Below are 25,717 nucleotides of genomic sequence, written 5' to 3' on the forward strand. Positions count from 1 at the left end.
TCATACAGAATGTCAAGAGGCATGGAATTCAGGGAGATGATTGTGTGGATTTAGAATTGCTTTTGCACAGAAGGCAGGGGGTGCTAGTAGATGGAATATATTCTGCCTGGAAGTTGGTGATCTGTGGTGTTTTGCAGGGATCTTGCTCATTATGACTTTTATAAATGATTTGGATGAGGAAGTGGAACGGTAGGTTAGCAAGTTTGCAAGCAACACAAAGATTAATGACAGGTGGAGCTCAATCTAGAAAAGTGTGAAGTGGTTCTCATTGGAATGTTGAACTGAAGGCAAAATGTAGGGTTAATGGTGGGATTCTTAACAGTGTAGTGGAACAGAGGGATCTTGGACACTATGTCCATGGATCCCTCAAAGTTGATGGGGTTGATTAAAAAGCCATATGGTGTGTTGGCCTTCATTAGTTGGGATATGCTGTGTTTAGGTGCCACGAGGTAATGTTGCAGCTCTATAAAACTGGTTACACCATACTTGAAGTATTGCATTCAGTTCTGGTCATCTCATGAAGAATGCAGAAGCTTTATCAAGGGTGCAGAGGAGATTTACCAGGACGCTGCCTGGATTGGGGGGCATGTCTTGTGAGCATAGGTTGAGCGAGCTGGGGCTTTTCTTTTTGGAGTGCAGAAGGATGAGAGATGATTTTTTAGAGATATATAAGATCATAAGAGGCATGGATAGAGTGGATAGCCGAGACTTCCCCAGGGTGGCAATGACTAATACAAGGGGACGTTTCTTGAAGGTGATTAGAGGGAAGTATAGGGAGGATGTCAAAGGTAGGTATTTCACACATAGCGGTAGGTGATGGAACATTAAGATATATACATTGGGACATTTAAGAGACTGTTAGACAGCCGCTTGGATAAAAAGAAAAATGGAGGGCTGTGTGAGAGGGAAGGGATCTTTGAGTAGGTTAAAGAGCTGAAGGGCCTGTGCTGTTCTATGATCTGTGTCTTCTGTTGCAGTAGATGCGGAGAAAATCTTAGGAGTATTCATCTTAGAATCATAAATACAAGTTAATGATCAAAAGTAGTTGGAACTGTCCACACTATAGCAGTTTTCTACTCCTTTAAAATGAAGAGTTCTTGTATTTTCACACAGAACTGCTGTGAACTGCAGTTAGTTGGAGTTCTGCCTTTGGACTCCATGGTCTGACCAGCATTGTAGAACAGTGAGGACTTTTAAGGAAGTTAAAGACATTGATGTGCTCTGAATTGTTAATCTGGCTCCCCATGTATAAACAAAATTGATTTAAATGGAGGCTTGATAAAGGTGGAAGAGAAAATGGTGCGGAATAAACAAAAAGGGCAGGATAAATTACTTGTCATTATGTCATAAAATTTTATTTAATTCTTACATCTCTCAGAGGTCTGACACAATCTTCCACCATAAGCCGGTTTTCATTAGGAGCAGAAAAAAGCTTTACTGTACTCTATCCTTATTGTGCAGACTAATGTAACTGTTTAGCATTGCTCATATGACAGCCTTATTCACTGTGAAATCCCTTTCCCCAACTGAACTTTTTGATGAAAGTGATTTTTGTACTGTTAATTTAGAAAAGCCTTCCACATAATGGTTAAACATTCTTCTGAACCCCTGTTTAAATTTTCTCATGGCATTTGCATCCCCTCGACAATTATTTTTGAGATGTTTCTCAGATTGTTGATCTGCCAAGGATTTCAAGTGATGATATAAACCAAAATTATTTGTATGTCATGGGTTGCTTTGTAACCTGAAATTGGAATGAATTAAGGTGTATATTTTTATTAAACAATATTCATTCTTGACTTTGTGCAGACTATTGCATTTATCTGGCCTCTTAAGAGCATTGTTTGATGCTAAGATATTTTGAAAGACTCCGAAGTAACTTTTATGGAAGAAGATTATTTTTTGTATTGTTTTGTAGGAGGATCATGGTCAACCACTTTTTGGAGTACAGTTTAACTGGCACAGTAAGGAGGGAGATCCTTTGGTATTTGCTACTGTTGGCAGCAATCGGGTCAGTATTGCAAATTATGTAATTTAACAAAAAATGTAATACCAGAAATTTATTAAGGTTTTGCTCAGGCAGTGTAAATTTGAACCCAAACAAGTGGGCTGAATAGTCTTTCTTTTGCCACTGAAATTGTGCAAGAGTGCAGTGGTGGGGAATTGTCTTATGATTTTAGCACAAGATCTTGTCTCCTTTTATTTCAATGGGTTATTGAAAATCAATGGATTTGGAGGCATCAGGGAAACTTATGTGCTTTTAAAACAACCTTAGTTAAGTTTAAGCTCATTAAGTTAACTTAATTTAATTTTTAAAATGTTCTTTAGTTCAGTTCTAATAGCATGGAAATGTTGATTTAAAAAAAACATTGGACTCCAGTCAATTGGCTCACAATCAGGACCAGTGCATTTTGGCCCAATTAACCAAAGTTTCATGGAAATAGTTAAAAAGGTATAAAAATGATGAACTGAATAACGTTATGTATTTAAATGAAATAAAGAGCAAATCAAAACACTACCAATGTTACAGTACTACAAAACTGTTTATTAGTTATCGATGGAGAAGTTCATCTGCATCACATTCTTTTGAGTATAAATGAAGAAAATCAGTGCAGACACCTATTGCAGATAATGAACTGCTTTCATACAATGCTGTCGATGATTGCATCCTCCAGATCTTCTTTTTATTTGTAATTTTCAAGATATTCAAATACTTCATAATTTCTAACCTGTTGAGTAATGAATTGTTTCAGTTTCATTCCTGTTCCTGGTATCTCCAAGCCTGAATGCTTGAAACTGTAATGAGCAAAACAGTTCTGAATTGTCCTGCTGCTTATCTCTCGCCAACTGTCAAAGACAAAGATTGCTGCTTCTTGAAGATAAACACATGCAACTGACGTTATCTTAAAAATTATTTGCCGGAAGCACGGTGTAGTTACTAATGGGCTTACTTGTGCACACAACTGGTGCTAGTTAGAAACTGTTCAACAGTTTCTTGCCCCAATTAAATGGCATAGTGACCCAAATAAACATGATACCATTACGCCTGGTGTAGAGTTAGGCCATTCCACTCATCAAGTCTGTTCTACCATTCCATCATAGCTGATTTATTGTCCCCCTTAACCTCATTCTCCTGAATTTTCTCCATAACCTTTCACGCCCTGAATATTTGAAAACCTATTAACCACTACCTTAAGTATACCCAATCATTTGTCTGTGGTGAAGAATTCCACAGAATCATCACATTCTGGCTAAAGGATTTTTTCTTTATGTCTGTTCAATGGACATCCCTTTCATCTCTTTTATATTATTGGCTAGCTTACCTTCCTATTTCTTCTTTTTTCTATTTTTTTTGGTTGCCTTCTGTTGATTGTTTAAAAACTTCCCAATAATTTTTGCTATATTATGTGCCCTCTCTTTTGCTTTTATGCTGTCTTTGACTTCCCTTGTCAGCCATGGTTGCCTCATCCTCCCTTTAGAATCCTTCTTCAGTTTCAGGGTGTATCATTTCTGTGCCTTCCAAATTCCACCCAGAAACACCAGCCATTGCTGTTCTGCCATTATCCTTGATAGTGTCCCCTTACAGTCAACTTTGGCCAGCTCCTCTCTCATGCCTCTGTAATTCCCTTTACTCCACTGTAATACTGATACATCTGATGTTAGCTGTTCTTTCTTTAACCGTAGAGTGAATTCTATCATGATCACTACCTCCTTAGGGTTTCTTTACCTTAAGCTTCCTAAATCAATCTGGGGCATTACATAACACGATCCAGAATTGCCATTCCCATAGTGGGAGTTCAACTATAAACTGCTCTAAAAAGCTATCTCAGCATTCTACAAATTCTCTCTCTTGGGATCCAGCACCAACTGGATTTTCCCAATCTACCTGCATATTGAAATCCCCCATGATTATCACAACACTGCCCGTTTTGCATGCCTTTTCGATCTTCTCTTGTAATCTATAGCCCATGAGCTGGCTACAGTTCAGAGGTTTGTATATAACTCCCATTAGGGTATTTTTACCCTTGCAGTTTTTAAACTCTACCCACAAGGATTCTACATCTTACGATCTTATGTCACCTTTTTCTAAGTATTTGATTTCGTGTTTCTTTTTCCCAATAGAGCCATCCCACCCCCTCTGCCTATCTGCTTGTATTTTCAATGCAATAGGTATCCTTGGATATTAAGTTCCCAACTATGATCTTCTTTCAGTCGTGAATTGGGGATGCCCACAACACCATACCTGCTAATCTCTACAAGATCATCTACCTTATTCCCATGTACTGCTTGCATTCAAATATCACATCTTCAGTACAGTGTTCATCACCCTTTTGATTTTGGCCCCTATTACACTTTAATTCATCCGACTGACTGCAATTTTGCCCTATCAACTGCCCGTCCTTCCCCACAGGCTCACTACACACTGTTTCTACTTGTGTACCAACTGCCCCATCCTCAGCCCAATCACTGCAGTTCCCATGCCCCTGCTAAATTAGTTTAAACCCTTCCAAAAAAACTCTAGCAAACCTCCCTGGAAGGATATTGCTGCCCCTCGGGTTTAGGTGTAACTGATTCTTTTTGTGCAAGTCATACCTTCCCTAGATGAGATCCCAAAGATCCAGAGATCTGAAACCTTAACCCCATACCAATTCTTCAGCCATGCATTCATCTGCAGTATCATCCTTTTCTTACCCTCCCTGGCATGTGGCACAGGCAGCAATTCAGAGATTACTACCCCGTACGTCCAGCTTTTGAATTTTCTGCCTAACTCCCAATATTCTCTTTTCAGGACCTTCTCCCTTTTTCTACCTATGTTGTTGGTAGTAATATGTTCACCCTGCCCCTTTAGAATCCTGTGGACCTGATCCAAGATATCCCTGACCCTGGCACCTGGGAGGCCACATACCATCCAGATGTCTCTTTCATGTCTACAGAATCTGCTTTCTGCTCCTCTTGTTATGGAATTCCCAATCAATGCTGTGCTCCTCTTCTCTTCCCCCTTCCACCAAGCCACACAGCTAGACTTATTGACAGAGACCTGTTCATTGCAACTTCCCCATGGTAAGTCATTCCCCACAACTATATCCAAAGCTGTATGTTTAGTATGGAAGGGAATAGCCACAGGGATACTCTGCACTGGCTCTGTATTCCCTTTCCCTCTCCTATCAGTAATGCAGGGACCTATGTCCTTCAACTTAGGGGTGACTATCTCCCTGTAGCTCCTGTCTATCACCACCTCATTCTCCCATACAAGCTGCAGCTCCACTTCCTCAACACCATTTCTAAGAGCTTCAGCTCGATGGACTTCATGCAGATGTAGTTATCAGGGAGACTGGAGATCTCCGAAATCTCCCACAAGGAACATGCCACTAACTCCGGATCCATTCTCAGCACACAAGCTATGTACTAACATTTAACCAAAATTTGAAACTTTCTTACTTACCTGTGCTTGCCCAAGCCTGTTAAGCCAAAGCTGAACCACCCTAACCATGCTCTGCTTACACCTCTTTTTTTTTGCCCTATGGCGGTTGCTGCCTACTGAAATAGAAAAAATGAAATGGATCCGAATTCTTTTTAAACCTCTCTTTGCATCACCAATGAATGACCTCTTGCGTTGGTGGCCATTCGCTAAGATAAAAGCCAGAAAGCACTTGAGCTTTTTTAAAACTTCATGCTGCATCACCAACAAACAACCTTTTGCGCTGATTGCTGAGAAAAAATCTCAGCTATTTTCTGGATTATTTTATTCTTTTAAGAGTTGTCTCAAATAAGCTTCTGCCCTGATTAACCAATTGATTCAATTAACCACAATCCACTGAATTAAAAATCGTTCAAAGGTTTTGAGTTGGCATATCCTGTACTTCCCATTGTGTTGGTTGTTGAATGCTTTGGGAATGAGCCTCTGCGCTGCACCATCCTTAGTGCATAGACTGCCAAGTGAGATAGTCACTTCATTTCTGACCCAGGTAATTGAAGATGTGGATGAACAGCCAGTGGCAATTCCACGTAACTGACCTACTGCAATGTTGTTTGATCTATATGTTCTAATTCTTTCTTTTTTGTTGGACTAGGTCACACTTTATGAATGTCACTCTCAAGGGGAAATACGATTATTGCAGTCTTATGTGGACGCTGATGTATCCTTCAATACAATCACATAAAAATGGGTGTGCAGTTGACAACTTATGAGAAACAAATTTAGTTAGTATGTAACATTCAATGTCTGCAATTTTATAGAACCATTTTCAGCTGGTTGGTCAGCTTTTTGGGAGAAGGGAGTAAAGTCCAAGGGTAGTTAGCAATAGAATCCTAATAAATAACTGTTCCAAAGTTAAATATTCTTGTACTTTTCAGGTAAAAAGCCAGCACTGGGTAAAATGCTTTTAAATGATTTGAACGACTAAAATTTTCATGAGCAGGTAACCAGAGTTCGTAAAAGCTACAGTATAAAGAGAGGTAAACTTGAATGTAACCACACATTAATTAATGACACCTCTACCATTAGGATGTATACCTCTGGAGAGATTTAAACAAAATTATGCTAATTAAAATTGTTTTGGATAAATCTCATTCTGGATAAGATTGTTTCCTAGTGCAGTTTGGAGACAATTGGAAAGAGTAAAGGGGCAAAGGTATACTTTGAATTAGATTTCTTTCAGTATTGATATTAACTCTGGAGATGAACAGACAGATGAAAACTTTTACACATGTGCTTGGACATATGACAGTAATACAAGCCATCCACTCCTGGCTGTGGCAGGATCAAGGGGCATTATCAGAATTATTAATCCTATCTCCATGCAATGCATTAAGGTGAGTAAATAGTTGGATAATGTTTCGTAGGTTAGATTTTATAATGGTTGCACTTGTCTGTAAAACCAAATAATGTAGACGGACTATTCTACTTGGTTAAATGTTAATGATCATTTTATCCCACTGAATATCTGTGCTAGTGCAGTAAAATTTGTGCTTTTTACTTTTTTTAAATTGCTTTAATTAAATATGAGTTTTTGTTTTCAAGGACAGCAGGTTTAAAATCAAACAGGATTGTTTGATGTTTCAAATAATAGTGATGCCTTTTTAAGAGAGATTTCATAATTTTCTTAGTTACAGGTATATCTTTAAGTTAGAGCCTTATTGATGTTACAGTGATAAATCTGGCTATCAAATGTTGGCCATAAGATGATGGAATATTTATGGTAACTCCTGGGGACAATTCTACAATCTCTAGGGACTTGAATGATCTGAGGGAGATGATAGTGGAGACAACAAAGGGCTGCAGGTTATGGAGTTCTGATATCTGATGGCGGTGAGCGGAACCTGATAAGGTTATAAATTACATATTGCTCTCTGTAACCCCTTCCACCTTCACTTGGCTCCATCGGACTTGAAATCTCTTGGTATCTGGATTCACCAGTTGCTTCCCTGTTCCTGCCATACCCTTTCCTCACCTGTTTATACTGGTTACTTCCCGTTTTCGATGTCAGCCTGATGCAAACATCAGCCATTCCTTTCCCTCCAAAGATGTTACGTTCTTCCAGCTTATTTTTGGCTCCAGATGCCAACACCTGTAGTCTCTTATGCCTTTTGCAGCAGCCTTGATCTGCTGAAGTCATTCGGCTTTCTGTGAAATGTTGTGATTTATGTAAAGTATAGGGATTAACAAATTAATGAGGGAAAGGTGTATAACTGCTTATCCATAATCCAGGAAGATTAAATGTTGTAACAAAAACATTTTCAAAGTACCTTTCCCTGATCAGATGTCATTTATTCCTTCACTAACTTACAAACAAATTTAATTTGAAATGCTAAAACTTGAATAAAATTTCTTCTGGAAGTTATAAAATCATTGGACATTTCACAATTTCAGGTTGATCAGAACATTTGTAATTTTGAAGGGAATGAATAAATGGGTCACAGCATGGCTTTCAGTAATGCTGTTTTTGATGTTGGATGAAGAGACAATTGTGATGCCTGATATTTCATTTGGAAAGTCAATTTTATTTGCAGAAAGCCTTAGAAATCAATTTGTAAACTTTTTGATGCACATGCAAACAGTTTATTTTTAGTTTAGTAAGTTGCTGTTTTAAAAAGTAATAAAAGCCTTTAAAAAGGCTATTATTACTTTAAAGGTTTCAAAGCACCTTTAATGTCAGAGAAATGTATACACTATACATCTTGAAATGCTTTTTCTTCGCAACCATCTACGAAAACAGAGAAGTGCCCCAAAGAATGAATGACAGTTAAATGTTAGAACCTCAGAGTCCCCCCCAGCTGCCCCTCCCCTGCATAAGCAGCAGCAAAGCAATGATCCCACCTCCCCCAGCAAAAAGAGCATCTGCGCCCCACACTGAGCACTCAAGCGTGTAGCAAAACACAGACTTGTAGTACTCCAAAGACTGCTCGTTCACCCAGTAATTCGCCATACCACTGGCTGGCTCCCTCTCCCTCCCCCCTCCCTCCCCCTCCTCTCCCCCTCCTCTGTCCCCCTCTCTTCCTAATAAGGGAAAAAGAGGTGTGTCTGTTTCACAGCAAGAGGGGAGAAATAACAAGCAACTTGCTGATTTACAATGTTAAAAGTTCGTTGTGTCGCTTTTTCTGTGCTCAAAGAACTTGAGTCTCTGGGCACACAGCCAGCAGCCAGGTTGCTGCTTTCGATCTTCGTCTCCCACAGATTCCCTGCAGAGGCACCAGCCACGCATCCACCCACCTCCAGAGCCACGAAATCCAGGAACTCCGAAGGCGAGCTAGTCTTCTCGGCTGTGTCCTTGGTATATCGAGTAACACCCAGTGATGAAACCTTAAGAGCGGGTCCCATTCCTGTAAAGAACCAAACTCAGCGTGTAACTCCACGTCAGGTTCTTCAAAAGAAAGGGAAGGATAGAGATATTAAAGATAGAAATAGAGCTGTTTCCAAAGATGCAAGCGAAGGAACCATTGTCTCCTTAGCTCCACCCTTTTTACTTTTTTTACTTTTAAGGTTTTTACTTTTAAGAAGTAATTATTATTCATGTAAATGAAATTGACATGGCTGCCTTCCCTCTTTATTGATTATAGCATTATGTTGGACATGGTAATGCCATCAATGAGCTGAAATTCCACCCAAGAGAGCCAAATCTTCTTCTTTCTGTAAGCAAAGGTAACTGGCAGATAGCTAGCTTATAAACTAGCTCTGTTTTAAATTTTCTTGTGCCCTGTACAATGGTGGAATTAATATTATATCTGAAATTTATTTTGATTGCTATTTGCAGTTTCAGCAATGCTACTGAATCTGGATAGAGACTTGAATATTAAGCCAGGAATTGGATATTATATCTACTTGTACTGAATTGTTCCTGCAGTAATGTGCCTGTTGATAGCTGTAGAAGGTCGGAAATGTTGGTGTAATTGTGGCAAGGGGAAGGGAAAGAGTAAGTTGATTTGGGGAAGAATAAATTGAAAATAGTTTTTATGTGAATGGTTTCTAAAATTATATTGAAGAAGTAATGTTTTCAATCTTGTGTGTTTCCATCTTTAGTATAAACTTACAGTAAGTAAACTATATTTTGTAAAGGAGAGTTTAGTTATTTAAAAAAACTAGAGTACGCTTCTCAATGATTCAGGGCACTTGTATTAGGTCCTGTATGTTTTCCTCTATTCCATCCTATTTTCTGCTACCATATTGTTGAAATAATTTCTTCTGCATCAGTTCTTGCATTTAGCCTCCTTTGTCTCTTATCTTAATTTGAAGGCCTTGTAGTTTTACATTCACAAATGCATAGAAATCATGTTATCTGATGCAAAGCTAAATATGCTTCACAATTGTAGATTACAATAACATTGGGAAATGTTTGCATGTTTTGTTAAGACATGATTGCTTGAGCCTTTGGCTTATCAAACTGATAAAACTGCAGTTTCTATGAAAATCCGTCTGAAGCTAAATGGAATCTGTTTCACATTAGATCATGCTCTAAGGTTTTGGAACATCCAGACTGATACTTTAGTTGCAATATTTGGAGGTGTGGAAGGACACAGAGATGAAGTCCTGAGTGCAGTAAGTGACCAATGATGTTTTATGCCATTGTAATTTTTAGCTTTTGTTGCTAACTTAAAAGTTCATTAAGGATTTGTCTAAATATGTATTTGTATATCTATGTAGAAAAGACGTGAGTTTTTGGCACAACTTAGACTCCTATGGAAACACAAAACATAAACTGTATTGAATGATAAAGAAATGTTCTGGAGTTTGCAGTTGTTAATGATTGGATCATCTTGAGATCACTGTTTTGTCTGATTTCTAAATGCTACTTATTGCAAGGTGTTCTGTTTTTTTTAAACATGTGTTTTCCCTTGCCACGGCATTTTGGTAAGGCATTTAAATGGGGCATGACTAAAAAGTGTGGAACATTGAAATACTGTATGCTTGTTGGAGTTGTAGAGGTGCAATTAAAAGATGTTGCTTAGAGGTTTGTTTATGTCTGAAGGAATGTTGCTTAGATGTAAGGAGGTAGGGCTAGGGTGGTGGAATGACATTCAAAATTAGCTAGAAATGTTTGTACAAAAAATGCTATAGAACAAAATCACCAAAATATAGCCTGGTTTGAGGATAAACAATGTATATTCTGAAACATATGGCAAGATATATTTAAGTGGGTTATTAGGAAAGCTGGTTCAAACAACTTCCCAATACAAAATAATAGTCATCGGGTAAGGTAGCAAGTTCGAGTGAAATTGTGTTCTAAAATGAATTGATAATCAAAGGTGGAAAATTCCTTCTCAGTGAGGAGGAGTGTGAAGTAAAAAAACACTTGCATTGAGGTTCATTGATTTTATATAGGGAACTATGGAACCATACAGCAAGATCCTGCAAGCAATAGTTCAAAGTAAATTTGTTATCAAAGTACAAAATGTCATCATATACAAGACTGTGATTCATTTTCTTGTGGGCATACTGAATAAATCCATAATAGAATAATAACCATGATAGAATCAATGAAAACCCCCACCAACTTGGGCATTCAGCTAGTGTGCAGAAACAAAAACTGTGCAAATACAAAAGAAAAAAATCATAAATTAATAAGCATTAAATATTGAGAACATGAGATGAAGCGTCTTTGAAAGTGAGTCCATGGGATGTGGGGACATTTCAATGATGAAGTGAAGTTAAACCCTTTGGTTTAAGAGCCTGATGGTTGACAGGTAAGATTAATTCCTGAACCTGGTGTGGGTCCTGAGGCTCCTGCACCTTCTTTCTGATGGTAGCAGCGAGAAGAAAGCATATCCTAGGTGGTGGGGCACTCCAGTGATGGATGCTGCTTTCCTACAACAATGCTTCATGTAAATGTTTTCAGTGGTGGGGAGGGCTTTATCCATGATGGACTGGACCATATCCACTACTCTTTGTTGCGTTTTTCATTGAAGGGCATTGGTGTTTCCCTATCAAGCTCCGATGCAGTCAGTCAATATACTCTCCACTACACATATATAGAAGTTTGTCAAAGTTTTAGAGGTCATACTGAAACTCCTAAGGAAGTAGTGGCACTACCATGCTTTCTTCAGAATGGTACTTGTGTGCTGGGCCAGAGCAAGTCCTCTGAAATAATAACACTAAGGACTAACCCTCCATCTCTGATCCTCCGATGAGGACTAGCTCTTGGACCTCTGGTTTTCTCTTCTTGTAGTCAATAATCAACTCCTTGGTCTTGCTGACATTCAGCAAAATGTTGTTATGGCACCAGTCCACTGATTCATTGCCACCTTTGAATTGGCCTATGACAATGGCCAAACTAGAATATAATATTGGAGCTGTGCTTAGCCACAGTCATAAGTGTAAAGTGAATAGACCAGGGGGCTACGTACACAGCCTTATGGTGCATTTGTGCTGATGGAGACAATGGAGATGTTGTTGCCAATCTGAACTGACTGGAGTCTGCAAGGGAGGAAATCAAGGATCCAATTGCATAAGGAGATATTGAGACCAAGGTCTTGGAAGTTTATTGATTAGTTTTGAGGAGATGATGATATTGAATACTGAGCTGTAGTCAATAAAGAGCATCCTGAGGTATGCACCTTTGCGGTCTACATGTTTCAGGAATGAGCCAGTGAGATAGCATCTCCTGTGGACCTGTTGCTCTGGTAGGCAAATTGGAGCGGATTTAAGTTGCTTCTCAGGCTTCATCACCAACCTCTTAAAACACTCGATCACTGTGGAGTCAGAGTCCTGCTGAAGGATCTCAGCCCAAAACATTGACTGTACTCTTTTCTGTAGATGCTACCTGGTCTGCTGAGTTCCTCCAGCATCTTGCGTGTGTAGTTCATCACTGGATGTTAGTGCAATTGGATGACAGTCATTGAGGCAGGTTACCATGTTTTTCTTGGGCTCTGGTATAGTTGAAGCCAGCTTGAAGCAGGTGGGTACTTCAGACTGCTAAAGCGTGAAGACCTCAGTGAATATTCCAGAATAGGTTTTACTTGGCCAGGTACCCCATCTGATGCTTTTCATGGGTTTATCCTCCTGAAGGCTGTTCGCGTGTTGGCCTCAGGATTATCGGTGGCTGTGGGAGTTCATGATGGTTCCTCTATGTTTTGACAGTCAAAACGAGCATAAAAGGTATTGAGCTCATCTGGAAGCGAAAATTTCGCTTTGTTTAACTTTATAAGATGTAATAGTATTCAATTCCTTCAACGGTCAAACATCCTTCATTGTTTCAAATTTAGTCTGGAATTGCCAATTCACCCATGAGATGGCCTTCCAGAGATCGTACCTGGACCTCTTGTAACATAGTTGGTCACTAGACTGGAATGCCTCTGATCTGGTCCTCAGCAGATTGCAGAACTCATGGTACATCCAGGGGAAAACCGAATGATTTTGTGGGAATACACTCATCTACAACTGTTAGTGAAGTCCATGACAACCATAGTGTATTCACTCAGATCCACAAATGAATCCTTGAATGTAATGCAGACCACTGACTCAAAGCAATTCCATAGCTGCTCTTTGCCTTCCACAACAACCTCTTTGTTTGTCCTAATCACTGGGCCTTTGCTCTTTGGTCTCTGCCTGTAGGCAGGTAGGAGAAGGACAGCCAAATGATCAAATTTACCAAAATGGGGTCTGGGAATGGAACAATAGGCATTCCTTATCTTAGTATAATAGCGTTCATTTGTTTTTGGACCTCTGGTGCTATAGGTTATATACTGACCATAATTGAGCAGGGTTTTTTCAAGCAAGCCTGGTTGAAGTCCCTGACTGTGATTTGAAATGTGTCGGGATAAACTGTTTCTTATTTGGAGACGGCATCATGAGTGCTTGATTATCATCGGCCCTTGGTGATATGTAAGTTGCAGTCAAGATTACAGAGGAGAATTCTCCAGGTAAATGGAATAGACAGCATTTGACAGTTATGTGTTCAAAGGTTGGGGAACACGAGTTCGACAAAGCTACCAGATCAGAACACATCAAGGATTTATCATGAAACACAGCCTCCATCTTTTGCCTTTTCCAAGTCAGTAGTTCAATCTATTCTGTAAACTTGAGAAACCTTCTGGTCTGTTCACTGTATTTGGTGTGCTATCATGTTCAGACATAGAACACAACAATCCCTCATTTCTCTTTGATACAGCAGTCTTGCCCTCAGTTCTTCAATTTTGTTTTCCAATTGTAAGCAAATTAGCTCAAGTATTTACTAGAACTTTGGAAGAACCTCTCTCACATTGCCGTGAGTTGTACCATGAGGTGTTTCGGTACTTGAATAAAAGGATTTGAGATCTATGTTTAATGGCTCATCTGATATATTCCATTTGTGATTATATTGAGATATTAGTTATGATTATGTGCTCAAGATTTGGAGGGAAATGTGAATCCATGGCTTTTATATATCAGTGCTTTCAGTAAGTTAAATTCAGTCTTGGAAATCTGGTATAAAAGGCTTGTCTTTTGGTAGACAAGATTCTGCTCTTCCATTTAATGTCTTGTATAATAAATAGAAATTGAACATTTATTTTGAAATGTAATAAATTTTGCAGGTGCCTAATGGCAAACAAAATGTTCTCCATTAGAAATATTCAATAAAATATGTTATGTGATCCACTGAATGTTTTCATCCTGTTTACCTTCATTTGTAGGATTTTGATCTTCTTGGTGAGAAAATAATGTCCTGTGGTATGGATCATTCCCTTAAATTGTGGCGAATCAATTCTGAAAGAATGTTAAAGGCAATTAAAGCATCAAATGAATATAATCCAAGTAAAACAAACAGGTAACATATTTCAACCTTTTGTTCTGTTCATAACATGACTTCCAGATTTTGTGACGACAAATTTATCTAAAATGAAACTGCTTGGTGTGTTTCTGCTGCTTTGTCAGTTAGGAAAGCTAATCTTCAAAAACATGCAGCGCAAGTTAGTCTGTGTGTATCTTTAAAAAAATACAGCTCCGCTCCAATTTAATTTCTAGTATCTTTGGTTTGAATTTACAGTTCGGTATATTATAAAGATTGCAATCTCTGTGTCAAATTTCCCATTCAACTGATGTCATAAGAAGATTTTTCTCTTGCATCTGCCTATTCAGAACGTTGTTTCAATTGAAGTATTTATTCAATTTTATCAATAACACCTTCATGTATCTTGAAAATGAAATTGCAATGCTACTTAATTCTCATTGAAATGAGCTAACTCACAATGCCAGTTATCAGCCCTGGGACTTCTAACAAGCACGTTGTTCAGTTTCTAATTACCTTTAAAATATTTGATTGAACCATACTTGATCTGAAAAAAAGTTAGACGTTTATCTGTAATTTTTTATTTTATAACTATGTCTACTTCTGTGCTGTACATTTTGTTTAAATATTTGGATTAACGACAGGTACAGTCGTTCATGATGTTCTTATAAACAACTCTTCGTATTTTAGTTCCATTTTGGAAGACCTGTACAGTGTAGGAAAGAGATTTAAGACTATACATGATTTGACATAATTTTTAAAATTTGTAACTGAGCTATTTGCTTTTTAAAAGTAATTTGTTTGATCCCTGGATTGTGATGTGTGGGCTGATTTCAACTTGAATCATGTTAGGGGAATTACAGTTGGCCTTGCTATGCCCTATTGAAAAACCATTAAATCAACTTCTTATTATCATATGTACAGGTGCAATGAAAAACTTAGTTGCAGTGGCCTCACTTGCATTCACAAAAATAACACAAATTTGACATAAGTTATACACAATTTTTACAAGAAAGAACATAAAACAAAAAACATCCAGTTTAGTGCAAAGTGGTCTATTGATAGGCAAAGGAATAGTGTTTGTGGAAACAAAAGGAGATACTATCCAGCCTCAATTGTGGTCTGTATCAGTAATAAGGGTGTTAACAATAACTGGACTTCTCCAATCCACCATTTTCTTCCTTCACTCCAAACCAGCCTTGGAAAAACAAAGCACCATAGTCTATTTGAGACTTTTGTAATTACCTCAGGTAACACTTGATTTCATTATCTTTAGCTATAGAGAAAATGGTTTATGAAACATATTTCAAACATATGGTCTTTGAACAATTTGACAATAGCCCTTGTTACTATCTGTTGATTAGGGTCAACCATGGATGCTGTGTCCCAGCTGTCTTAAGTGATAAGCTAGGGTAGTACAATATGGAGAGCAAGCTGTTGCCCATGTAGCTGGCTCCCCCTCTCCATGCATTTGATGGATCCAGAGACTAGTACAGATTGTTACCAGCAGTGTCACAGGAGTTGCCAGACAAAGTTGAACTCAGTGGAGGACTGCCTTAGAGACTCCAGCTCTGGACTTTTCCTCAGTGTTTATTCTGGAAGCGTTCTCCATGACTGGGTATAGCCACAAAGCAGCAGAAGTTTGAGATCAGAGTTCCCCTTCTAGTTGAGCTGCTGACTACAGCTGATGAGCCCCATCTGCCCGAAACAACTGGGTTTAAGGTGTCATTAACCCACCTTTGCCTCTTCTATCAGTAGGAATGGTTCTGTTGGGCTGAATAGCTAAGTCACTTGTGAAGGCCAGGAGCTGGACTTGGTTGTCAGAGGTTGTTGAGATGCTAATCATTGAGCAAATGAGGGAGAAATTTATTATCATTAGCAAAATAGTTTGAAGCAAGTTAAGGAGTCTAATGATTGATGGCCTTCATTGGGCTTTATAAGAAATAATTGCAGAGATGACGGATTCATTGCTTGTGATCTTATAAGATTATGAAAAAGTACTGATGACTTGGAGAATATCTTTAAGTAACACCTCTTTAACAAAGGAGCGAGGCACAATTCCTGAAAACTGTAAGCCATTTATATTAACATTTATCATCAGAGAAAATTATCTTATTATTTAAGTTGTAACAATGTTTAGAAACTGGATACAAATAAGCTGAGTGTGGCTTCATGGAAGGGAAATCATTGTTATAAATTTGATAGACTTTTAAGATTTAAGGTTAGGAGAGATAAGAGAAAGTAGATACAATAGATGTAGATTTCCAGATAATATTCCATAAAATGCTATGCAAGATATCAATTTGTGGGAGTTAGGCAATATATAAAATCAGTGGAAAACAGTTGAGCTAACTGAATCATTTTCAGGCTGATGAGTTTGAACTGGCAATATTTCACAGGGATCATTGCTAGGACCTTAACTATATCTAATCTGCATTAATAACTTGGATGAAGGAGTTGACTTCATTAGCCAAATATGCACAAGTTACATTTTTGGATAGGAAAGAAAATCGTAATGAGGAAGCGGTGCTTGAAAACAAAAGGCAAATTGACTAGATTTTGGTTAATGGAGTATATTTTGGGAAAATAACCGGTGAGAAAAAATAGTATTTATTTTAAAGTGAGTGAGACTGCTGTACAGAGAAATCTGTTCTCTGTTGTAGTCAAACAGCACAGAAATGGTACCAAAACTGCACACAGTTTTCCAAATTAGGCCACACTAATGTCTTAAACAGCTTCAGCATAATATCCCATCTCCTGAACACAATACTTTGATTTTTGATGGCCAATGTGCCTTAAGCTTTCATTGTGACCCTGCCCAACTGTGATGCCAATTTCAACAAATTATGGACCTTTATTCCCAGGTCCCTCTGTTATATCGTACTCCTCAGTCCCCTACTGTTCACTGTGTAGGAGCTACCCTTGTTGGTCCTAGTGTTGTGCAACACCTCGCACTTGTCGGCATTAAGTCCCGTCTGCCATTTTCAGCCTGTTTTTCCAGCTGGTCCTAATCCCACTGCAAGCCATGATAACCTTCATCACTGCCCACTATACCGCCAATCTTGGTATCATCTACAAATTTGCTGATCCAGTTGAGTAGATTATCATCCAGATTGTTGATATTAATGACAAACAACAATGGAGCCAGCACTGATCCCTGCAGCACTCCACTAGACATGGGCCTCTAAACATCTCTAGATAATATTTTTATTGTAAATGTTTACCCTCCAAATACTGATATGTACACCAGGCTTGAGAGGTTTTCATTCAACATCACGTATTGTTCAATTGTCTATCTGACATTAGCTCTAAGATGTTGGAGTCTCAGTAACAGTAATGCTATTGAATATGAATGAAATATGGTTCAACTTTGATATGTATGAAGTGGTAATGGATTGCATTTGTGTGGCATGAATTTTGCTTTTGACAAAACAGAATATTGTCCAGATCTTGCTGTGTGCATGCATGGATTGCTGCTGCTTTTGTGTTACAAAGCACACAATGGCAGATTCAAAGAAGGTAGAACAATATAGCACACTGCAAGCCCTTTTGTCTATGGTGTTGTGCTGATTTACGTAAATCTACTTCATGATCATTCTAAGCTGTCTCTCCTAAACAGACGATAAACCTCCATTTTTCTTATATCCAAGTGTCTATCTAAGAGTCTGTTAAATGTTATTGTATCAGACTCTACCATTATTCACAGCAGTATATTCTAAATTTCCACTACCTTCTGTGTTTCTAAAAAAAAACTATCTTAAACCTGTAAAGAAGTGGTTCCCAACCTGGGGCCCATGGACTTCTCGTTTAATTGTACATATCCGTGGCATTAAAAAAAAAGGTTGGGAAGCCCTGATCTAAAGTTTCCTCCAATCACCTTAAATGGATATCCTCTGCTATTGGTCAGTACTTCCTTGGGAGGAAAAGTGCTGACTGTCCACTATCTGTGCTTCTCATGATCTTATACAGCTCTATCAAGTCACCTCTCATTCTCCATCAATCCAAACAGAAAATCCGTACTTTCCTCATAAGATGTATTCCCTAATCTGTCATTAATGTCGCAATTGGCCAGATTTTGTGAATAGAATGTATCTGGGTGTTTTTCTACATCATAAATGTACCAGTGCAATAGCTCAGTGAGGGCATGTTTTTGGTGCTGTGGCCATAATATTAGGAGCCATAAACTTTGAAGATCAAAAATTGCAGGTGCTGGAAATTGAAGTGAAAATGGAAAATACTGGAAATGCTCTTCACGTCAGGTAGTATCTGTGGGAATGTTCTGGTCAAAGCTAATTCATCAAAATTGTTTTGTCATGTCTGAAGCCCTTGGGTATTTCTTGCCATTGAGGGTTGGTAGAATTAGTTAAGGATTGGTTTTGTCTGAAGTGAGATGGATTGCGCACATGGCACTTTTGACTGAAGGTGCTTGCACATGCTTTAACATTTTGCATTAGTTCTAGGTTGTTGTTATTATTGAAGATTCAGATATTTAGGCTCTGACCTCGATACCAAAAACAAGTTTAAGAAAAAATATAAATTTTCAAGTTACTGAGGTCATTGGGATTCTCAAATCCAAATGACAGTGACAGTGACAATAATCATTAGGCTATCATATTCCTTAGCATTATTAAACAAGTTAATACTTGCTTGCCAAAATCCCTTTCTTGGCTTCTTTAGATCAGAGATGGACCTTTTATTTAAATAAAAACGATCTCTTTGTATTGTAGGCCATTTGTGTCACAGAAAATCCATTTTCCTGATTTTTCCACGAGGGATATACATAGGAATTATGTGGACTGTGTGCGATGGCTTGGAGATTTGATATTGTCAAAGGTAAACATTCTGTTCCAGTTTTGTCTCTGTGATAGGTAATTCCTGAACTAAAAGTAGACTTTGTTAGATTGCTGTTGCTCCAGGTCAGAAATTGATACAATAGTGGAATGGGTCTACAAAAGGAGGTGCAGAAGTCCCTTTTGGGGAAAAATAAACCTGGTTTCAGCGATGCAGAACTTGGAGGTTTCTGTAATGCATTAGATGTTTACTGCTGCTTGAAAGCCATACTTTAAAATTAATATTATGTGTGTGGAATTCTAAGACCTTAACCATTTTGTTTTAGACAAGGGTTGAATGTTTAAACAATTCAGCAATATGAATGAGATCCACAAACTAATTATAGTTGTGTTCACTGTTTTAGTCATGTGAAAATGCCATTGTGTGTTGGAAACCGAGCAAAATGGAAGATGACATTGATAGAATAAAACCAAATGAATCAAATGTGACAATACTGGGAAGATTCGATTACAGTCAGTGTGACATCTGGTACATGAGATTCTCAATGGATTTCTGGCAGAAGGTAAGAATAAAGTCTACAGAAAGGTGGTGTATTCCTTTAACTACTTTCACTCTCAGTAAATAGCTGGCTGGCTGTAACCCTCTCAAGGGTTTTTGACCTTTTTGAAATTATTTCAATGTTTATAGTAGACAAAAGTGTGAATAGTATGGTGGAGAAGATAATTAATATGCAAGTATGTCTGTCCCTTTGTACTAAATTTGCAATATTAGCAGATGATTGGCCTTTTGTATCATTTACTTTTACTGTTCTTAGCATGCATTGCTGCCATTAATTACTGAATATTGAAGTTTTGATTTCAAGCTAACCATGAAGTAATATTTGTATTATCAATTATGTAGTTTATTGTTTAAAAACTTTTTAAACCTTAAACTATTGAATTATTGAAATATAAATTTCTTTTTAAAGATGTTAGCATTGGGTAATCAAGTTGGAAAACTCTATGTGTGGGACCTCGAAGTGGAAGATCCTCATAAGGCTAAGTAGGGATTATTTCATTATTTTATAAAAGACACACCAAAATCATGTCAATGTATAAGGCTCTTCATTTATTTTGAAATTATGACTTGTTTTCTGTGGGTCTGCTTTCAATTGTCATTTTGGTTAGACTTGTTTGACTCATAAAAACAGAGCCTGTTTAAAACAAACAACACACACAAAATGCTGGAGGAACTCAGCAGGCCACGCAGCATCTACAGAAAAAAGTACGGACAACAAATGCACTTTTTTCTATGGATGCTGCCTGGCTTGCTGAGTTCCTCCAGCATTTTGTATGTGTTGCTTGGATTTCTAGATTTTTCTAGAAAATCTGTAGATTTTCTCTTGTCTGTTTAAAACAAATTTCATTTCCTCCATTTTACACAGATTTGTAATTTATCCTTATCAATGGCACAGCATACTGGCTAACACCCTTCGAAAGACTTTTCTAGTGCTTCACATATTTGCTTTTATATAGTTAAAATATAGTTTTATATTGTTAACTTTTAAGTAGTTAAGTCAAGCACTAGTACATACTTTGGATGACTGAAGCTCAGATTTTCAGTGTTTACCTCTGATTTATACAATTGGCTTTGGAACATGCAAAGAGGGGAAAGATTAAACAATTATGCAAATCATTTATAAATTCTACTGTGACAAACTGCTATACTTGATATGCCAGTTAAGTTTTCAACTGCTTTCTGATCTTACTGTGTTTTGTTTTAGATGCACTACACTGGCTTATCCAAAATGCACTGCGGCTATACGGCAAACCAGTTTCAGCAGAGATAGCAGTATACTCATCGCTGTTTGTGATGATGCCACGATTTGGCGCTGGGACAGACTTCGATAAAAAGAAATAAATTAAATGTTCTAATTCATGTACCAAAATACAAAAAGGAATTTTCTCAGCTTGTTTTGAAGAGTTTTTCACTTTCTTTATTGAATCTTCTGTCTTTGCAGATCTGCTCATGCAAACAGTGCAGTTACTTGACTTATTCCTTTGTGCTGCTTGTGCTTTTATTCTGTCAATAAATATATATTTTTATATATTGTCTGCCTGTATGAAAATACTCTTGTTAAATCTTGGATGATTTCACCTGCAATTACAATAAAACTGGTGTAATTACATTCAAAGCCTAGACCACTTGAAGAGTTGACTTTGCAGCAGTTAATGTTGAAAATATTTTTTCTTCCGTGATGCCTTTGCAATGGGCAAATGATGTGTTGAAACCAACAAAATACAGACCAAATGTTGGGATTTGACTGGGCAGCATTGGGGGTGATAAAGATTGAAGTTGTTAAAAAGGTTAGCTTTTTGTCAAATGTATATTAAAACCTAATGAAATGTAATTTTGCATCAAATCAAATCAGTGAGGATTGTACTGGGCATGCCACAAGTGTCACCATGTTTCCAGAGCCAACATGGCATGACCACAACTCACTGACTAACTAAGCAGCTTTTGGAATGAGGGAGGAAACTGGAGGAATCCCACCATCACAGGGAGAATGTACAAATTTCTTACAATAGTGGAAATTGAACCCCAATCTTACAGCTGACGCTGTGATGCAATTACGCTAATCTCTATGCTACCATGCCAATAGACTGATATCTCTGCCATAAATTTCTTTGATTCTGATAAATCCATCTGAATTTGTATCCTTCCCTGCTCATTACTAATTCTTCTATCCGCTTAGTTACAAAAATGGCCAGATGATTTGCAAACACAAAAGAATCTGCAGATACTGGAAACCCAGAGGAACTCAGCAGGTCAGGCAACATCAATGGAGAGAAATAAACAGCCGTTGTTTCGAGCTGAGACCCTTCATCGGGACTCCGGAGGAGGAGGATTTGCACCTCACTTGGCAAATGGCTTCTTGACTTCCTAATCAGGAGACTACAGGCAGTAGGAATTGATGATAACATCTTGTTGACAATCAACTCAAGTGCATCTGAGGGATGTGTGGTTAGCTCATTGCTCTGCTCTCCACACAGACAACTGTGTGGCTAAGTACACGTCCAATTCCATCTATAAATTTGCAGATGACACCACTGGTTGGTAAAATCTAATGATGATGTGGGTCTCCTTGATTGTCTGGTTGGGTGGTGTTGCAATAACAACCTTGCACTTGATGTAAGCAAAATCAAGGAACTGATTGTAGACTTAAGGAAGGGGATATCAGGAGAACACGCATCAATCCTCTTTGAGGCCTCAGTAGTGGAAAGGGTGAGCCACCACAAATTCCTTGGTGCAACATCTCAGAGGATCTATCTTAGGCCCAACATAATGATGCAATCACAATGAAGGCAAGCCAGTGACTGTACTTTGGAGTTTGAGATCTGGTATGTCACCAAATTTCTACAGATGTACCATGAAGAACATTCCGACTGGTTGCTCCACCATTCGGTATGGTCACACCAATGCAAGGAATCATAAAAGGCTTCAGAGGATTATAGACTCAGTCAGGGCTTTACCATTGGCACTAGTGTTCCCCCCCCCCCCCCCCCATCAAGGACATTTTCAAAAGGCAGCATCCATTATGAAGGACCCTCACCATCCAGGATAGGCCCTTTTCTCTTCACTACCATTGACAAGGTACACGGGCCTTAAGACCAACACTCAATATTTTCCGAAGTTTCTTCTGGTCTACCATCAGATTCCTGAATGGTCCGTGAACAGTTAACTACCTCGTGATCCCCTTTTGCACTACTTATTTTCTGTTTTTGTAATTTTCAGTAATCTGTTAGCCTACATCAGAGCTAAGGCCCTCCTTTGGTCAGGGTCAAATATGGTTATTGCATCCTAGTTGTATATGTGATACGCAAACCAAGGCAGTACAATATGGAGAACAAGCTATTGCCCACACAGCAAGTTACCCCTCTCCATGCAGCTGATGAATCTAAAGGAATGACAGAGGCTGATACAGTTGGGTACCATCAGCGTCACAGGCTGCTTTAGGGCCTCCCAACTCCTGAATTTTCCTCTGGGTTTACTCCCAAAACCTTCCCTGTGAGTGATATAGTGGCATGGTAGCGGAGGTTTGAGATTATAGTTTTCCTTCTAGAGCTGCCAACCATGGCTGTTGAGCCCCCTCTGCCCAAAATGACTGGTTTTAAAGTGCCAGTAATTTGCTTTTGCCCCTTCTAATAGTAGAAATGGTTCTGCTGGGCTTATTAGCTAATGAAGGCCAGGAGCTGAACTTGGTTTTCAGAGGCTATTTTAGACACACACCATTGGGAACATTTGATAGGTAGTGAGAGCTTATCCCCACTACCTCCCCTGGCTAGGACAACTAAAGATACTGCTGGAAAGCAACAAATTTCCCAACTGTCAGTACAATAAATCCACTTCCGATTAAAAAGCAAAATGACAAGTGCTGGAAACTTGCAAGATAATGAAATGCTGGAATTATTCAGAAAATTGGCATCTGTGGAAGAGTTAACATTTTTGATTAATGACCTTCAATTGGCCTGAAGATACTTCTATTTAAATTTGTCCTGTTCTCATTGAAATCCATTTTAAACTCCATTCATAAAACGGTTGATAGGCAGATATTGTTTGAGCTACCTTGGACCATCAATGCACTTTTCATTTCACTAAATACACTTGTATCATTTAGTCAAGCATGTGGCATGAAGCCCATAATAAATGCATATTGAACCACTCATCTTGGAGTGGGATGTGTGCCAGTGGGATTGAAGCTGAGCCCAAAGTATTGAGTTCTAAAGATAGAATGTTCCAAGCAAATTTATTATCAAAGTACATATATGTCACTATATACAACCCTGAGATTTATTTTCTTGCAGGCACAATCAGTAAATCCATAATAGAATAAAAATGAAAGACCACACAAACTTGAGAGTTCAACCTGTTTATGGAAGACTCCAAACTGCAAAAAAAAGAAGAAAAAAGCAATAAATATTGAGATGATGAGTCCATAGGTTGTGGGAACATTTTGGTGACGGGACAAGTGAAGTTATCCCCTTTGGTTCAAGAGCCTGATGGTTGAGGGGTGGTAACTGTTCCTGAACTTGGTCGTGTGAGTCCTGAGGCTTCTATACCTTCTTCCTGATGGCATCAATGAAAAGAGAGCATGCCGTGGGTGGTGTGGGTCTCTGATGATGGATGCTGCTTTCCTGCAACAACACTGTGTAGATTTCTCAAAGGTGGGGAGGGCTTTACCTGTGATGGACTAGGCCATATTCACTACTTTGTATAGGATTTTCTGTTCAAGGGCATAAGTGTTTCTGTACCAGTCTATGATGCAGCCAGTACAGTAATATACTTTCCACCACACACCTCTAGAAGTTTGTCAGAATTTTATATGTCATACCAAATCTTTGCAAAATAAGAAAGTAGAGGGAATGTCGTGCTTTCTTTGTAATTGTACTTGCATTCTGGGCCTAGGACAGGTCCTACAAAACAATAATACCAAGAACGTTTAAGTTGCTGAACCTCTCCACCTATGATCCTCCAATGAGGACTGGCTCTTGGACCCCTGGTTTCCTCCCCCTGAAGTCAATACTCGGCTCCTTGATTTTGTTGACATTAAGAGGTTGTTGTTATGATACCACTTAAGACAACAACATCTGCAAACTTGAATATGGCATTGGAGCTGTGCTTAGTCACTCAGTCATGTGTAAAATGAGTAGAGCAGGGGACTAAGCACACAGCCTTGTGGAGATCATGGGGATGTTGTTGTAAATCCAAACTGGGGTCTAAGTGAGGAAATTGAGGATCCAATTGCACACAGAGGTATTGAGGCCGAGGTCTTGAAACTTATTGGTTAGTTTTGAGGGGATGCTGAGCTGTTTCAATAAAGAGCATTCTGATGTATGCATCTTTGTTGTCTAGATGTTCCAGAGTTGAGTGAAGAGCCAATGAGATGGCATCTACTGCGAATCTGTCACTCCTGTCGGAAAATTACAGCAGATCCAAATCACCAACCTCTCAACACTTCATCACTGGATTTAAGTGCTACTGGATGACAGTCACTAAGGCTGGTTATCACATTCTTCTGAGGCACTGGTGTAATTGAAGCCTGCTTGAAGCAGGTGTGTACCTCAGAATGATGCAGGGAGAGGCTAAAGATATTGTTGAGCAGTCCAGCCAGTTGATCAGGACAGATCTTTAGTACTTGGCCAGGTATTCTGTCAGGGCCAGATGTTTCTCATGGGTTCTGTTCACACATTGGCCTCAGAGACTGAAATCACAGGATCATGGATTTCATGATGGTTCCTTCATGTTTTGATGGTCAAAGTGAGCATAGAAAGCATTGAGGTCTAGATGAAGCGAAGCTCTGTTGTTGCCTATATTGTTTGATATAACTCTATAGGAGTTGATAGTATTCAAGCGCTATGATAACTGTTGGGAATCCTGCATTCATTCAAATTTAGTCCAGAATTATTACTTCGCCTGTGAGACGGCTTTCCGGAGATCGTACCTGGACCTCTTGTAACATTGTTTGTCACCTGACTTAAATTCCTCAGGCTCTCAGCAGATTGCGGATCTCATGGTTCATCTAGGGCTTCTGAAAATCCATAATAGGGCATCTGGGAAAATCTCTGAATGACACTTGTCAACAGCTATAAGTCTGTGACAACCATCATGTATTCATACAGATCCACAGACGAGTCCTTGAACACAGCCTAGTCCACCAACTCGAAGCAATCCTATAGTTGCTCCTCTGC

The 25,717-nt window shown here is 38.7% G+C and overlaps 1 protein-coding gene across 1 annotated transcript in view; it reads left to right on the forward strand.

Annotated features, from left to right (window-relative positions):
* eed (embryonic ectoderm development) overlaps positions 1–21,162 on the forward strand; it is a 30,820-nt gene extending 9,658 nt beyond the window's left edge. Inside the window, exons 3-12 of the mRNA XM_059964578.1 lie at positions 1,919–2,011; positions 6,072–6,137; positions 6,688–6,813; positions 9,058–9,139; positions 9,942–10,033; positions 14,104–14,237; positions 18,926–19,031; positions 19,393–19,551; positions 19,957–20,030; positions 20,752–21,162. Of these exons, the coding sequence (XP_059820561.1) occupies positions 1,919–2,011; positions 6,072–6,137; positions 6,688–6,813; positions 9,058–9,139; positions 9,942–10,033; positions 14,104–14,237; positions 18,926–19,031; positions 19,393–19,551; positions 19,957–20,030; positions 20,752–20,878 (1,059 nt within the window). The 3' untranslated portion in view covers positions 20,879–21,162. The remainder of the gene's footprint in view (positions 1–1,918; positions 2,012–6,071; positions 6,138–6,687; positions 6,814–9,057; positions 9,140–9,941; positions 10,034–14,103; positions 14,238–18,925; positions 19,032–19,392; positions 19,552–19,956; positions 20,031–20,751) is intronic.
* The last annotated feature ends 4,555 nt before the right edge of the window (positions 21,163–25,717 follow it).

Source organism: Hypanus sabinus, chromosome 3 (assembly GCF_030144855.1).
Source record: "Hypanus sabinus isolate sHypSab1 chromosome 3, sHypSab1.hap1, whole genome shotgun sequence".
NCBI lineage: Eukaryota > Metazoa > Chordata > Chondrichthyes > Myliobatiformes > Dasyatidae > Hypanus > Hypanus sabinus.